This window comes from Branchiostoma belcheri, unplaced genomic scaffold (assembly GCF_001625305.1).
Source record: "Branchiostoma belcheri isolate BF01 breed outbred unplaced genomic scaffold, Haploidv18h27 scaffold47, whole genome shotgun sequence".
Lineage (NCBI taxonomy): Eukaryota > Metazoa > Chordata > Leptocardii > Amphioxiformes > Branchiostomatidae > Branchiostoma > Branchiostoma belcheri.
The window spans coordinates 2142090-2156954 of NW_017804098.1; the positions used below are offsets into that span (position 1 = coordinate 2142090).

The 14865-nt window shown below is 40.3% G+C and overlaps 1 protein-coding gene across 5 annotated transcripts in view; it reads left to right on the plus strand.

Moving 5' to 3' along the window:
• Nucleotides 1-13567, plus strand: part of LOC109479261 (protein-arginine deiminase type-2-like) — a 31890-nt gene extending 18323 nt beyond the window's left edge. The window contains exons 4-16 of one of the 5 annotated variants that reach the window (XM_019781205.1): nucleotides 5-100; nucleotides 620-751; nucleotides 1700-1867; nucleotides 3150-3328; nucleotides 3970-4056; nucleotides 5339-5485; nucleotides 7189-7299; nucleotides 8439-8590; nucleotides 9642-9792; nucleotides 10916-11009; nucleotides 11491-11579; nucleotides 12655-12763; nucleotides 13241-13567. In XM_019781205.1, coding sequence (XP_019636764.1) covers nucleotides 5-100; nucleotides 620-751; nucleotides 1700-1867; nucleotides 3150-3328; nucleotides 3970-4056; nucleotides 5339-5485; nucleotides 7189-7299; nucleotides 8439-8590; nucleotides 9642-9792; nucleotides 10916-11009; nucleotides 11491-11579; nucleotides 12655-12763; nucleotides 13241-13494 — 1769 coding nt within the window. In that variant the 3' untranslated portion in view covers nucleotides 13495-13567. The remainder of the gene's footprint in view (nucleotides 1-4; nucleotides 101-619; nucleotides 752-1699; nucleotides 1868-3149; nucleotides 3329-3969; nucleotides 4057-5338; nucleotides 5486-7188; nucleotides 7300-8438; nucleotides 8591-9641; nucleotides 9793-10915; nucleotides 11010-11490; nucleotides 11580-12654; nucleotides 12764-13240) is intronic. The other 4 variants (XM_019781206.1, XM_019781207.1, XM_019781209.1 and 1 more) reach the window with 4 other exon arrangements.
• The last annotated feature ends 1298 nt before the right edge of the window (nucleotides 13568-14865 follow it).

Genomic DNA, 14865 nt, shown 5'->3' on the forward strand with positions numbered 1-14865 from the left:
ACAGGACACGGCGCTGTACTACTCGTCAACAATGACAACGACGACTTCGAAGAAAACTTTGATCCCGATCATAAAAACAGTAGGATTGACGGACCACTAGGTAGGTCAGGTTCGACTTCTACAAATGCTGTTTCCACATTTGAATATACATCCAATTTTTGGACAGCAAATGTAAATTTTTCCTAATTCTGTCAGCCTTCTCTTAATGTTGTCTTCATTATTTTATGACGCTCAAACCCATCTTATAATCTTCTGAAGAAAAAGTTATAACATGTTTGGTTTTGATGAAGAATTTTCACTCTTAATGAAATAAAGACTAAGCTTTAACTTCCAACACTTAGATTACAGAATTGGGACTTACCCAAAAATTTTTGGTTGACTCCATCAACCTTGTTCACGGAATGGACCCGTCTACTCTTGGAACTTGATGTCAGAGACACGTGACCGTAATAGCGGGTCATTCCGTGAACAAGGTTGATGGAGTCAACCGAAAATTTGGGGTAAGTCCCAATTCTGTAATCTAAGTGTTGAGAGTTAAAGCTTAGTCTTTATTTCATAATGACTTGTACCAACACAGAAGAACTTTAAAATTTATACTAATTTTCACTCTTTTCATCAGATTTGAAGGACATGAGCCCGATGGTTGTGCGCATGCGTGGACCACCGAAGCTTCCGTCGGACTTTTCTATCAGACTGAGTACACCGCCGGAAACAGCGGACAAGATCGGGATGTTCTGTCTACAGCCGGACGGTGGGGAGATATATCTGTCTGTCTAGATATTCTAGTCATGTCGGTTAGACGTTTGGTCAATAATTCTATGATATCACAGCTACCATTTCACGCGCGCACACATACACACACGCGCGCACACACACACATACGCACACGCGCGCACACACACACATACACACGCGCGTGCGTACATACACATACATGTGCACAGTGACACACATGAACTTTTAAGTTTAAGAATATTTTGCATAAGCGATTCGGATTAAATCACTATTAATTTTTGAAAGCACGATATATTGCATTACGTGTTAAAACACGTAATGCAATATAACGTGCTTTCAAAAATTAATAGTGATTTAATCCGAATCGCTTATGCAAAATATTCTCAGACGCAAGTTTTCTTACCGCTTAGCATACATGGCAGTAATGTTACTTGAATGTACGATTGCGGTGACCTCATTTCGTTGCTTATATAACATGCTTGCTTATATATTTTGTAAAATTGAAATGATTGCTTTTTTAACATGTAATTTCCTAAATGTTTCAGAAATATGTACTACTCATAAGATAAATTGTTTCATAAAATAACTCTTTATATCCTTTTTCATGATAAGATCAAGTAACTTCGATTCCGTCCATTACTGTACTACTAACAGAGCACTCGTCAAGAAAAAGCAATATATGACTATGCAAAAGACTACTATACATATTACTAATATTAATCTGAATGGTTGACACTAAAACCTCTCAAAGAGCTATTACATCTATTTGAAATTCACACTTAACCAATACCCCCCCCTCCCACCATTAACAAGTTCCATTTCTCATTTAGTTTTTGTTGGTCTTAACGCGTCTTTGGTTGGACACAAGACATATTTGACACCTAAAAATACTTTTCAATCCCTTCACTAGAATCAGCCCGCCTTCTTTTCTGGGATATCAAAATATATTTCTTGTACATCTTAGTTATTAAGAAGGACAGAAGGTTGGAAGATCTGTCCAAAATGCTGAACGAATTCTTGACAAAGCCTGAGGAAGACGCTCCTGATATCGACATTGGGCTTGTGGAGATGCGAGACCAAATAGGAAACCTGATAGAAGACAAAGCCAGAGACGAGCCACCGAAACAAGAAGGTAAAGCCATACAGATGTCGGAGAACTCTCAGAAGACGTCATCGTCGTGTCTTCTTGGCGTGTGTTTCTTGACTCCTTTCCCATGTAGTACATAGTAGTAGTAGGCATTCGTCGGTCTAAAAAGACCATGAAGCACTTCATCTACACCCTGTACTTATTCTTAGTTATTCTTACAGTACATGTTACAGCATTATTATGGTGTCTGTAGTTTCGATGTGGAGTTTTCTTGGTTCATCCCTTCATGCAGCTAGAACAACACAGCGTTTCTCGTGTTGTTTCTCGTATTGTTTCTCGTGTTGTTTCTCGTGTTGTTTCTCGTGTTGTTTCTCGTGTTGTTTCTGGATGCATTTCTGTTGCTTTTCGTGCATCTTCGTCTAGTTTTGACACGTAAACTGCCCTGTATGGTCTTATGGGTGCACTGTACTCATTCGATTCTTCTCCCTAACACGATTTGTCCATGTCACTCTACAGTACATATTATACTAACATCGCTGTTGTTTTCAGTGTTCATGGACATGTATGTCCATTTTCTTCCTCGTCGACCAAGTTTTTTTTACCCTTTGTAGTTTAGATTAGATCTGTCTCCATGTACATGTATATTGTCAAGGTAATCAGGGTTTGTTCTGTTCCAACCTCCTCGGTACAAGTATGGCGGCTGTCCTTGCCTTTCCACTACTATCCATTCACCCACGTGCACCGCGGCTTGCTTCGTCTCTGTTGTTCAGACCTGGTTCATGTTCTATATGTGGTACAGATATCGCCTGTGACTGGCTATCTAAAGCTGCAGTTTGATATTTTGTCGCTAGATGGATGTTTTATACTGCTCACCTTGTACAACCCATTTCTAAAGCTGATTATAAACGTTGCTTGATGCACCTTTTAAACTTCAGTTTGGATGTACGTCTCCCTCGATGATAATCGCCGTCAAAGTCTTTATCACCCCTAAAAATCACAAAAAGTTCTAAAAATTTAATGTGCCCATGGCCAAGTTTTTCTATCGATATAATAAGTTGAATCAACACTATACTAATATATAGCAACATTCATGCCGAAATTGTGACTGAAAACTAGCCGGAGTTGGTTCGGTAGAGAGACCTGCTTCAGAGAACTCTACCAGATCAATTCCCGAGGCCTATTATCTCTCTATTTGGCCGAATTCTACTCTTTCCAGCCCACCCCCCACCCCCGAAGCCTGGTAGAGGCTAACTGAAACAGTTACTTGGCACGTACGAGCCACGAACGTCAGAGAATGAATTACACGGAACATTTTGCTTTCTCGCAGATACACCATTGAAGAGTGAGAAACACATCATAGGACCAGACACAGGCAATGTGGTGGAGTTAGACTACCGTGTGGACCTGAGAGATAACACTACCACGTACGAGTTCGCTGTGGAAGGACTACACTATCCTGACATCACGTTTGATGGACAGGTGTCAATCACCCTAACACTGCAAAGGGTGAGTTATTGTTTGTTTATTGTTTATTTCAGTTTGCACATAAAAATAAAAACAGTATGTAATGAATTTGTACAACCAAATATGCGGGAGAACCCAAGAAACCTAAGGGTTTATCGAGTAGGTTCTCCTAAAATCCAATTGTTTTTATGACCTCTTTTTACACACGTGTATAATAAATAAGTGACAACGAATCAAACAAATTAAATGAAAATAGATACAAAATAATATAAATTTAACACGACGAAGTAACTTACTAACTAATTGACTAAACAATAAAGTAAGACTATCAAAAACATGTCAAATTGAACAAGAAGTCCATTAGTCAAATCATAAGTTATTATGCATAACAGCAAAGGAAAGAAAGCAATATTAACACAAAATTAAATACACGTAGCATATTATATATCATGTTATATCCTGGTATCTTCCTTTTCCTAATTTTACGAAATACCATATTTCCCAAACATTCAGCTGTTTTTTTAGCCTCACACACTTGCTCCAATTTTAGAAGTCCAGGCACTGAAGAACAATCTTTGTAATTCACAGAGTATATACATATTGGATTCCCTATACAGTATATTGTTCCATTTTTGAAAGTGAGAGATTTTGTATTTAGGACTTAGCCTGGCTTAATTTTACAGGGACGAGGCTCCCCCATTTTTGAAGACACGGTGGTTTTCCAAGTTGCTCCCTGGATCATGACACCCAACACACTTCCTCCGTTAGAGGTAAGTATCTGTATCTGTGTCGGTATAGCCGGTATAACCGCCCTTCCGCGTAACACACCAGCTAAAGTAGTCACAACGATAGCAGTATCGCGCGTATCTCATCAATATACTAGTATATGAAATCGAATGAACATGGCCTAACATAAATGACATTTTATGACATATTCTTATTTATGGCTTCACCACACCACGAAGTGGTGGTGAACCCATATTGCTTTTTCTGATGTTTCTTCTCCTCCTTCTTCTTCTTCTTCTCCTGCCATTTTTTAAAATGGATTCAGCTTCTTCATTTTAGGGCCTAAGGTCCTGAAATTTGGTATGGAGGTACAGTGGGCAAATACCCCTAGGCGTTTTTTAAATTTTTGTGATACAGGCTTTTAGAATGGTTTTATTTTTTTATTTTATTTTTTGGCTGTGTTATAGCAAATGTATTACTGTGTTAGTGTGCCGTGTTTACTACGTCTGGGCATGAGTCATCACAATGGAATGCAGGGCATCAACCAATAGGCATGCAGCTTTCCTCTATACTTCTTGCTGATTGGCTGTTGGGATTTAACTTGATTAACACCTGCACAGAGCATTTCCACCTGCACAGAGCATTTCTTGCTGATTGGCTGTTGGGATTTAACTTGATTAACACCTGCACAGAGCATTTCCATACTGACAGTATGTCTTTATTCAAGTGTTTTGGTAGGTATTTCAAGCTTTTCTGCTCCAGCATTGGAATGCGGGGCATGAACGTTTTTTTTTTTTGAAAATCAACAGTTTGCATTATGCAATTAAAAATCCTAATCAATAAAGTAGGGAATAGCTATCCAACTGTTGTTTTAGTTGTATGTTACTTCATATTATAGTTATATCAATGTAAATCATTGTTTTCCCTTGTGTTTCTCATTCTTTCCCTGCCATGTCGTAAAATGTGGTGAACCCATCGCTGTATTTGCTCCAAAGCAAATATTGGCCTTTCTAGTTTTCTATTGAAACATATAATGACGCGGTGGCGACACACTCAAGTTACACTTATATTCATGTCGCCACCAGACAATACATAATACATACGACAAGCAAAGCACAAAATTAACATATAGAAGTTGTATACAATATAATAAATGGATGAACAAGTGAAACTGATACAAATGCCGACAGGATTGATCAAAAAACGATGCTACAAAAAACGATTTGATTCCAGCAAAAATACCTGTACATGTTGTAGTATTTGAATATTGTATATTGTTGAGAAAAAAGAGGAACCTCTTAAAAGTAAATATTCTTATTTGAAAAGTTGCTGTATTCTCAGGCGTTCGTGTGTGAAATGGAAGGTGGAGAAAACCTTACCTTCATCCAGGAGCTCCAGGAAGTGACGTCAGCGGCCAGCGTGCCGTTAGTCATCGTGCCGCACGTGGACAACAGGGGGGACAGGTGGATGCAGGTAGGGCGACGCCATTGCTATCCTATACAGCTTTGCGGAAATTGTCCATGAGTCTGCATTGATTTAAAAGCATCCAATGCGATGTTCGTCTGCACGTTTGTACATGTGGGTTATCTAATACCATTTGTACACTGCCTTGATAACCTGTGTCTTGACCTGTTGTCATTGCCAATAAAGAAGAAGAAGATTTCAGGGCAGCAAAACTGGAAATATTCTGAATAAGACAATCTTTGTGATATTGGCACATACTGCTTCACATTGGTCCATTTGAGTCAGCATTTCATACTTTTAGTTTTTAATACTGCAGAAACAAGCCCCAAGATGAGGCCTTTATTTTCTGGGCGGTACCCTAAAAATCAGCCAAGGGCCCTTCTAGTAACCATTTTCCGTCAGAATGTCGTGAATTTTTGTTTCACGAGGGCCAAATATACACTGGGATAGTGTGGTTTCATCTTAGTATGTAGATAAATGAGTAGAATATTGGCTTTGAAAAATTGGGTTTCCAAGCCCTGAAAACTGCACTGGATGCCACGTAAACTGGCGCAAAGTCACGTATTTCAAGATCATTAACAACCATGGCAACTAAGTACAAACTATTGAGAGGATACCTAACCCTATCCCTAATCTAATCTCTAATCTAAATCCAACATACATGCGAATTTCAAAACATTGGTCTCTCCTGAATTCACAATACATGTTTGTAAAATGTTATTTAGGAAATAGTATTTACGGGTAACCCCTTCGATAAGTCACTGGGCTTCTTAGGTTGCCCCGCACATTATCTATAAATGTATTTAAGTTACTACACGTTGCCCTTTTAGTGCAAACTGCAATTAAACAGAGACCTTCAAGGGTATAACAATTTAATAAAGATCTCAACGGTATTTCGGTTTTCCTTCATCAATGGCTTGAAAGTTCTCCGATTGTGTGAAAATAAGGCCTTCGTGTCTTGTGGTCTACAAAGGATATTGCTTTGTTCATTCTTCTTCTTCTTCTCCGTTACTGCCCAGCCCTACAGTGTAGGATTATTGGCAGCCGTTACGCATTGTTAGTATTAGTAACAATTGTGACCCGGTACATAAAAAACAAAGGGAAAACAAGGATAACTGAGAAGGGAACATAAGACAACTGATTTTGTGTGTGCTAAAGACGGGACAGGTGCATTAGTGCGTTAGTAATATTTACATTGATGATGATGAATGCAGCAATGCAGCAGGGTCCTCACCAGTTCAGATTTGAACTGGGTGAGAGACCCCGCCTCCGCCGCACCAGGCTCAAGTTCATTCCATTCCCTGGTGGTGCAGGGGAAGAACGAGAGCCTGTAGAAGTTGTTTCTGCTCGCGATGGCCTGCAATGTTTGAGTGTGATTGATGCGGCAGGAGTATCGAGCCACCGGGACAATCCTGGTTGAGTGTGGGACGGAGACAGCATTATGTATAATCTTATAAAACATTATTTAACCTGGCGGGCGATCTTCCGACGTACTTCCAGAGACTGCCAGCACAGGTTTTGCAACATAGATTCGGGCGTCCCTTACCAAGGTTAAATAACGCTATTCTACAGTGTAAGGCCATGTTTGATTTGATTATATTGGATGATGTCCACTGGGGACCCTAAACCTGATGCGAATAAAAAGGGCCTAAACATTAGGAAAAATTTGGAAGACAAGTTCTTGACAGATATGTCCTTTCTGTGTTTTACAGGATGAGATTGAGCTGGGTTACTCCCATGTACCGGGGAAGGAAGTCATGCCCGTGGTACTGGATTCTCCTCGGGACCGAGGTCTTCAGAACTTCGCCAAGATGCAGCTTCTTGTAAGATGTCCACTATTTCAAGTTTCAAGTTTATTTGTTTTACCAGGGCATACCTCAGATCAGGTGATCTGATTTTCAGGTATCCTTGGGCACACATTAAAAATTACATTACACAAATTGAACACAACAATATACAAATGACGTTACAAACATTTACATGTACAAAACAGACTCAGTATAGGAACATTTCATCTGCAGTCATCTACAGTCCGTTTTTAAATGCTGACATTGCTGTCAGTTGCTGCTGATCAGCAGCAAGACAGTTCAACAGGACAGGCCCTTGGTACTGCAGGCTGCCCTTGAAGGTTTCCACATGTGTTATAGAAGTGTCCAGCATGTGAGGGTCGAAGCTGTAGAGCTGTTTCGTAGCAGTGCGAGTACGAACTCTAAGCACTGGGGGTGACAGCCATTTGAACATTTGTGTCATGTAGGCAGGTGCCTTGTAGCGAAATACTTTGAGAAGACGAGCATGCCGTGCGATCTTAGGTTGTTTGTTTGTTTGTTTGTTTGTTTGTTTGTTTGTTTGTTTGACATCTGGCTCAGTAGGATAAATCTCTAGCTGTGTTCTCCGGCTCCGGCAAGATATAGTTTGTTCCGTGTACATCGTCTTTGTCCTTTGCAAAGAGCCATGAGCTGCACAACGCATCCTTTGGAAATCTGCTTCCAATACAATAGAAGACAAGTATAATTCATGACTCCAAAATTCTATTGTTGAACAAAAAATTGTATTGATTATGAAATAAAGACCTAAGCTTTAACTTCCAACACTTAGATACAGAATTGGGACAAACCAAATTTTCGGTTGACTCCATCAACCTTGTTCACGGAATGGACCCGTCTACTCTTGGAACGTGACGTCAGAAACACGTGACCGTAGTAGCGGGTCATACGTGCCAGATAACCTGTGTCGCCCCCCGTCTCTGTTCAGGGAAGGTCTGTGAGCTCTTATGTAGACCGCATCCTTAATTTTTGGGGAAAATTGGGGTAAGTCCCAATTCTGTATCTAAGTGTTGGCAGCTAAAGCTTAGTCTTTATTTCATAATGATTTGTAACAACACAGATGAACTTTCATGCTAAGAAATTGTATTGATTAAATAATCGCAATAATAACACTTGGTACTTGTTACTTTTTTTTTAAGGGAAAGGACTTTGGATACGTGACCCGTTACAGTCAGGATGAGGAGCCCAACTCCCTGGACTCCTTCGGGAACCTGGAGGTCAGCCCGCCGGTAACAGCAAACGGCAAGAAGTATCCGCTCGGACGGATTCTAATCGGATCTACGTCCCCTACGTATGACTTTTATTACATCTAATAGCTAGTTAGACGTCGTGGGCATGTAGTAAAAGATCTCTTACGTCCCCGAAGGTTTGGAAAATTGTACTAAAGTGAGATGACCTAAATCCTAATCTTAAAACCCTAATGCTCTGTGCCACGAAACATCACGGCGTTGACGTAGCGTTCTATATCGAATACATTCTGCAATATCACATCGGCCAGTTGAAATACTCTTTTGATGTTTTGGTATCTTGTGTTTATGCTACTGTTTTTGGTTTGGTAGCATTGATGGCAACTTTTAAAATGTGTGGCTTGTTATGAAAATTGTATTTTGATGGTTGTGATCACAAAGAAATGGTCAGATTTTGCCCTCCCAACGCCATTATTACCTCCATGAAAAATGGAGGTATTGTTTTTGGCGCGTCTGTGTGTGTGTGTGTGTGTTTCTGCACATTTGTAGTCAGCATAACTTCAGAACGCCTTTATGGATTGTGGTGATATTTGGTATGCTGGTAGGTCTAAGGAAGCCAAAGGTCAAGGTCAAATATGGGCCTCCTGGTGACTGACTTTGGTACTGCAGCAGAACTTCCAGTTTTTGTGTCTTTAATGCAAGGCAGGGAAAACAGATGTGCAGGTTTTGCAACAAAACACCAGCTGTCAAGCATAACACAGCGCGCCTGCCCGGTTTGATTAATGAAGTTCTCCCTATGGAATAGGCTACATGTACAGTTGACCACAGGGAGTTGACCATATCTTTTACAGCCTGACCTATTTCAGATGTTGTTTTGTTCTGTACTGTAGTGTACTGTGTAAAAACATTTACAAAACCTCATATATTTCATGGAGGTATGAGATCTCCGAATTCTTGTTTTGTACTGAAGTGGACCTTTGAGTTTTTGTGTCTCATGTAATAGGCATGCTATGCCCATTATTGCTGGCTGCAGTGTAGACAATTTTAAATGAAGCCCGATTAAATCTCGCCTAGAAGCCAAGTAATTGATTCCCGGGAGGCCAGTTAACCCCTGGCAGCGAAAGACTGTAATTTCAAATGTTCATTTTCTGTCAGCAGGAATCAGTACGGACGGCGGATGATGAAAGTTGTCCGCAGTTTCCTAAAGGCACAGAGAGTCCAGTCGCCTATAGAGCTCTACTCTGATTGGTTGGCTGTCGGCCATATTGACGAGTTTATGACGTTTGTTCCAGCAAGGGGAGGAAAGGCAAGTCTATATTCTTTCCTTGTAACATTTTCACCTCCCTCCTCTGTTTGAATAGCTCATCAAATGTTTTAATTCTTAATATATTTTACCTGTTTTACCTACTAGACTTAAATATTTAAGTATATCATGAAAGTTCATTTGTGTTGGTAGTTATCATAGTAAAACTTTATTCCAACACACAATTTACAGAGATCAAATTTTCAGCGACCACTGTCATCTTCATCAGGATAATTAATGACCAATCACTTCACAACGTGCTCAGAGGCATTAAGGAGGCTATATATATCAGAGCACTTCAGCCTTCACTGAATAGAGATGGTGGACGATATAAACTCCCGGCACTTTTGATCAATTGCTTACGTCATGTATCAGTAAAACCTCGTGTGAATAAGGTCACGTGTTTGTAAACCGTAATTCTCGCGAGATCACGTTGTGAAGTGATCGGTCACTAATGGGCAGGGCACAGCCTAGAAATAGAAAATAGGCATCTAATACATGTAAATCATGACAGAAAAGCGGCATCAAAAGTCACCTACCTGAGTTTTAGGCCATCCATATCACACATTGACTGGGTAGCACATCATCTAAACTGTCCATTTAGCCCAAAATTTCAAAATCCTACGCACCTAAACATCGTTAAAATCCTTGTTTACAATGTAGGGTGACCTCTGACCTCCCATGGACAGCACAGCAATGCATGTAAACATATATCTTCTTTTCTTTGCTGGACATCTCAAACATGGCTGAAAGTCTGTTTTCTGAACAAAATAAAAATTCAAGAACCCTTACCTGTAACATCCAGCTCCAAAAAGGCAACATTTCCCACAAAAAAGACTTTTTACATTTGGTTTTGTATTGCCAATCTCTATATACTAAAACTGGCCCCAATACACATGCGCGGATTCCTAACCTTTGCCCTGTAAAATTATCCTGATGAAGGTGACAGTGGTCGCTGAAAGTTTGATCTCTGTAAATTGTGTGTTGGGATAAAGTTTAATGTTTTACTATATTTAATTAAGTATATATATGGTATAGTCATTATTTTTAGTGATAACTTAAGATTGATTCTTGATAGTGTTGTAAATGATGGCATCTCATTTTGGTTTGATGACATGTTGTTCAGGGTTTCCGGCTACTACTCGCCAGTCCAGATGCCTGCTACGCCTACTTAGGATGGCTGCAGGGACAGGGGCACGGGGATGTCCCTCTCTTCGAAGGTACGTATTGTTTGTTTGTTTATTTAAATGCAACAGTGCATAACAAGTGGCAACCAGGCAGCAACAAGGCTGGTAGCGGCTACCACTGACACATAAGTGCATAAATACAAGGCATATCAAAATACAACATTACTTAGTACATACAAATTCAATCAATACAGAAGCAATACAATATATTTTTAAGTACAATACAAATCGATAAAATGATCAAAGTTGAAATGGAACGGTTGGAGGATTTTTATTTTCAATTGGTGTTTGGGTAATCAGGATAAGAGGTGGTGTTTGCATTTGGCCTTGAATGTGGAGATGGTGGCCGACCCTGTGACCTCGCTGGGTAAGCGGTTCCTCAGTCGGGAGGTGTACAAAAGGAAACTTGTACCAGCTGTCAGCCAATATATATAGGAATTCGACACAACTTTCTAAAGCTGTTATCTCTGACAGCCAGAGGCACTAACAGATAACGTTTTTGTTATTTATCCAGGAAAAGAGAGATATGGAACACCAGCTGCTGTCACGGTACAGCAACTTTTACAGGACAGCAAGTTGAGGGAGGAAAACCAAGTATTCCAGGTTTGTCAGACCATGGTGGCCAAGACAATATTCTGAAAAAAGTTTTATTTTTAAAACATTAAAACTCAGAAAATCTGGTTACAAGTTTTGTAAATATGTTTCTCACCCAAAAGTAAATGAATATTGACAGTATTGCAATGGCAGAATCAGACATCTCACAGTTCCAAGTGTGCGTGTCACCAGTGTCCCATCCTCAGAATACAACGCTAACCTCATTTGCATAGGGCAGGGCGGCATCGGAATGATCCTGGTCATTAAACAACTTGCTTTTCAGTGTGTTTTGAGGTGTTGGGGCATTATATGCTCAACATTAATTAAATTACTATGGGTCGAATCTGACAACAAATAGAGAATGAAGTTTTTTGTACTTTTCAACATGGAACATGTGGTTTGTAACGTTACAGCATCATACAGCGTTACCACTATAACGTTACAAACAATTCATTCAAAAAAATTCATTCTCTATTTGTTGTCAGATTCAACCCATAGTAATTTAATTAACCTTGAGCATAAAATGCCCCAACACCTCAAAACACACTGAAAAACAAGCTGTTTAACGTCACCAGGATCATTCCGATGCCTTCCTGTCCTATGCAAATGAGGTTAGCATTGCATAGCGTTGCATTCTGGGGATGGGAAACTAGTGCATGTGATACTTAGTGGTCAAGTGTAAGAAACAGGAGGAGTGAGTAGAAACAGATAAAAACCCACTGGTCCCGGGCCGGGGTTCGAACCCACGACCAAACCCGGCACCAGTCCACTCTAACCGCTCGGCCGAAAAGGTCTAGACCCCTCGGCCGGGTCAGTTGGTAGCGCCCCTTCTGGTCCCCGGGCCGGGGTTCGAACCCACGACCTCCCGAGCACCAGTCAGACGCTCTAACCGCTCGGCCGAAAAGGTCTAGACCCCTCGGCCGGGTCAGTTGGTAGCGCCTATAACCCCCACTGTTACACAAGGTCAAACTCCATCTGTTAGTAAATAACTCATACTTGTTTGTAGACATTCCTTTTTTTGTCACACGACTATAGAGTTGAAGGAAACATCTTTGTCGTTTCATTGTACATTTTCATTTACAAGGATGACATCGACTGGAATCGTGACAAGTTGAAGCGCGAGTTGGGTCTGACAGAAGGAGACATAATCGACATCCCAGCATTGTTCAAGGAAGAGGAAGGCTCGGGAGCAGGTAAAACACTACGTAGTGGACATCCGTATTAATCGTTTATATGTGGCGTCTGTGTGGTGTAGTGGATAGAACATCGAACTGTCAAGCAAGGAAACCAAGGTTCAACCCCCAGGGTTGGACTCAGACATGTCTGGACATGCACTCAGACGTTGTGCCCTTGGGAAAGGCACTTAACACGTATTTCCCCCCTCAGTTAGAGGGTTCCTGGGCGCTACTAAGGTTTGGGTTGGCGTTAGGAAGGGCATCCAGCCGTAAAAATCTTGCTTCAACAAAAAGACTTGTATTTCGTGCAAGCACGTTCGGGGAAATGACGTTAAAACGGTTTTAAAAAATGCTTGGCCAGCTAGTCGTTCTTCAGCGTAACACACATTAGAGAGATGTTTGTATTTTACAGTTTGTCTTAGAATTCCTGAAATTATTAGATAATGGATCAACCTCGTTTTGTCGCCATTGTAATGATTAATGGTATTTTTACAGGGGCGTTCTTTCCTGACATGGTCAACATGATTGTGCTCGGCCGCCATCTTGGAATCCCAAAACCCTTTGGGCCCATCGTCGACGGCGCATGCGCATTCGAGTCGTACGTGAAGTCGCTTCTGGAACCACTGGGGCTGAGTTGTAACTTCATCGACGACTGGAGCTCCTATCATCTCATGATGGGAGAGGTGCACTGTGGGACAAATACACTGAGAAAGCCCTTTAACTACAAATGGTGGCATGTTGAGCTTTAGCTTAGATTTATCGAATAACACATAATTTACTAGCTTCTACCAGGCTTGAGGGCGCGGCTGAAAATAGTAGAAATTGGCCAAATAGAGAGATAACACGCCGAGGGAGTTTAGCCATCCAGTTTTGAGGGGCCGGCAAACTGTAAACTGGATGGCTAAACTCCCTCGGCGTGTATCTCTCTATTTGGCCAATTTCTACTATTCCCAGCCGCGCCCTCAAGCCTGGTAGAGGCTAATTTACGACGTGCTTTGAACAACGACACAGACACTTGCTTGAGATAATACTTCAGACACTCAGCAAAATGTATTAGTCAAAATTATAGCATTTATTCAGCAAAAATCTAGACTTCATTGTGCTGACCAAAATGTGACAAATGAACAAGAATTGATTTATTGTCGTACACGTAATTCACATACACATCTTAATTTTTAATGAATATGACAGAAAATGTCTTGTTTTGCACTACTTGTTTGTTGCTAGTTGTTGTTGAGGGTTTTTTTAAGAGCTAGGAATAGTGTAAGTATAAACGGACAGTGGTTGTAAGTATGTGTTTTTTTTTAACATTAACTTGCTGTGTGAGGACAACGTTAAACTTTAGCTTTGTAAATTTTCTTTGCCGTAACATTTAGTTTCACAAGATATTGGCAATTAATTGCTACCAATCTTCAGCAGTTGTGCCTTATCATTTTATGCTTATTTTTATGCGGTCATCCATGTTCCTTTCCTTGCGGTGAAAGCAAAATGTCCAACTTCAGTAACCTAATATGGAGCTGAGGCTAATATGCAATATTTTTTCAGCAAATGCTTCCGACGGTTTCTTGCCAAAAATTATTCAACGAAATAAAAGAACGCTTAACCCTCAGGCGACCGAAAGAATGTGTTTCTCTGTACTTAATCTCATAGCTATATGAAAATATAAAGATTATTTGGATGATAGGATATCGATATTAAAAACCAAATGGTATTTTGTTCTTTGATGTAAAGCATTACCGCAACTGGCAGAAGTTAAACATTTATATTTACATGTGCTAGTTACATTGATAATATAACTAGCCAATGTGGGCAAGAACATGCAAATAGTGAATAGCATGATGATAGTGATGATGACAATGAAAGCTGTACATAGATTGAACCTCAAAGATTGCGAAATTCAAAGAAAATATAAACCTAGATGCAGGAATGTGCAAGAAGTAACGGTAATGAAACACAGCGCAGATACTGAAATTATCCAACTTCTTTCTCCACTCCTGTATTGTCGCGTACAAAGAAGCACCTTACGTAATTGCTTTATGTGGAAGTGACGTAAAGAGACAAATGTTTAGTGACAAATGTTAATCCTTCTATCCTATGGGCTTTGACTTTATCCACTTCCG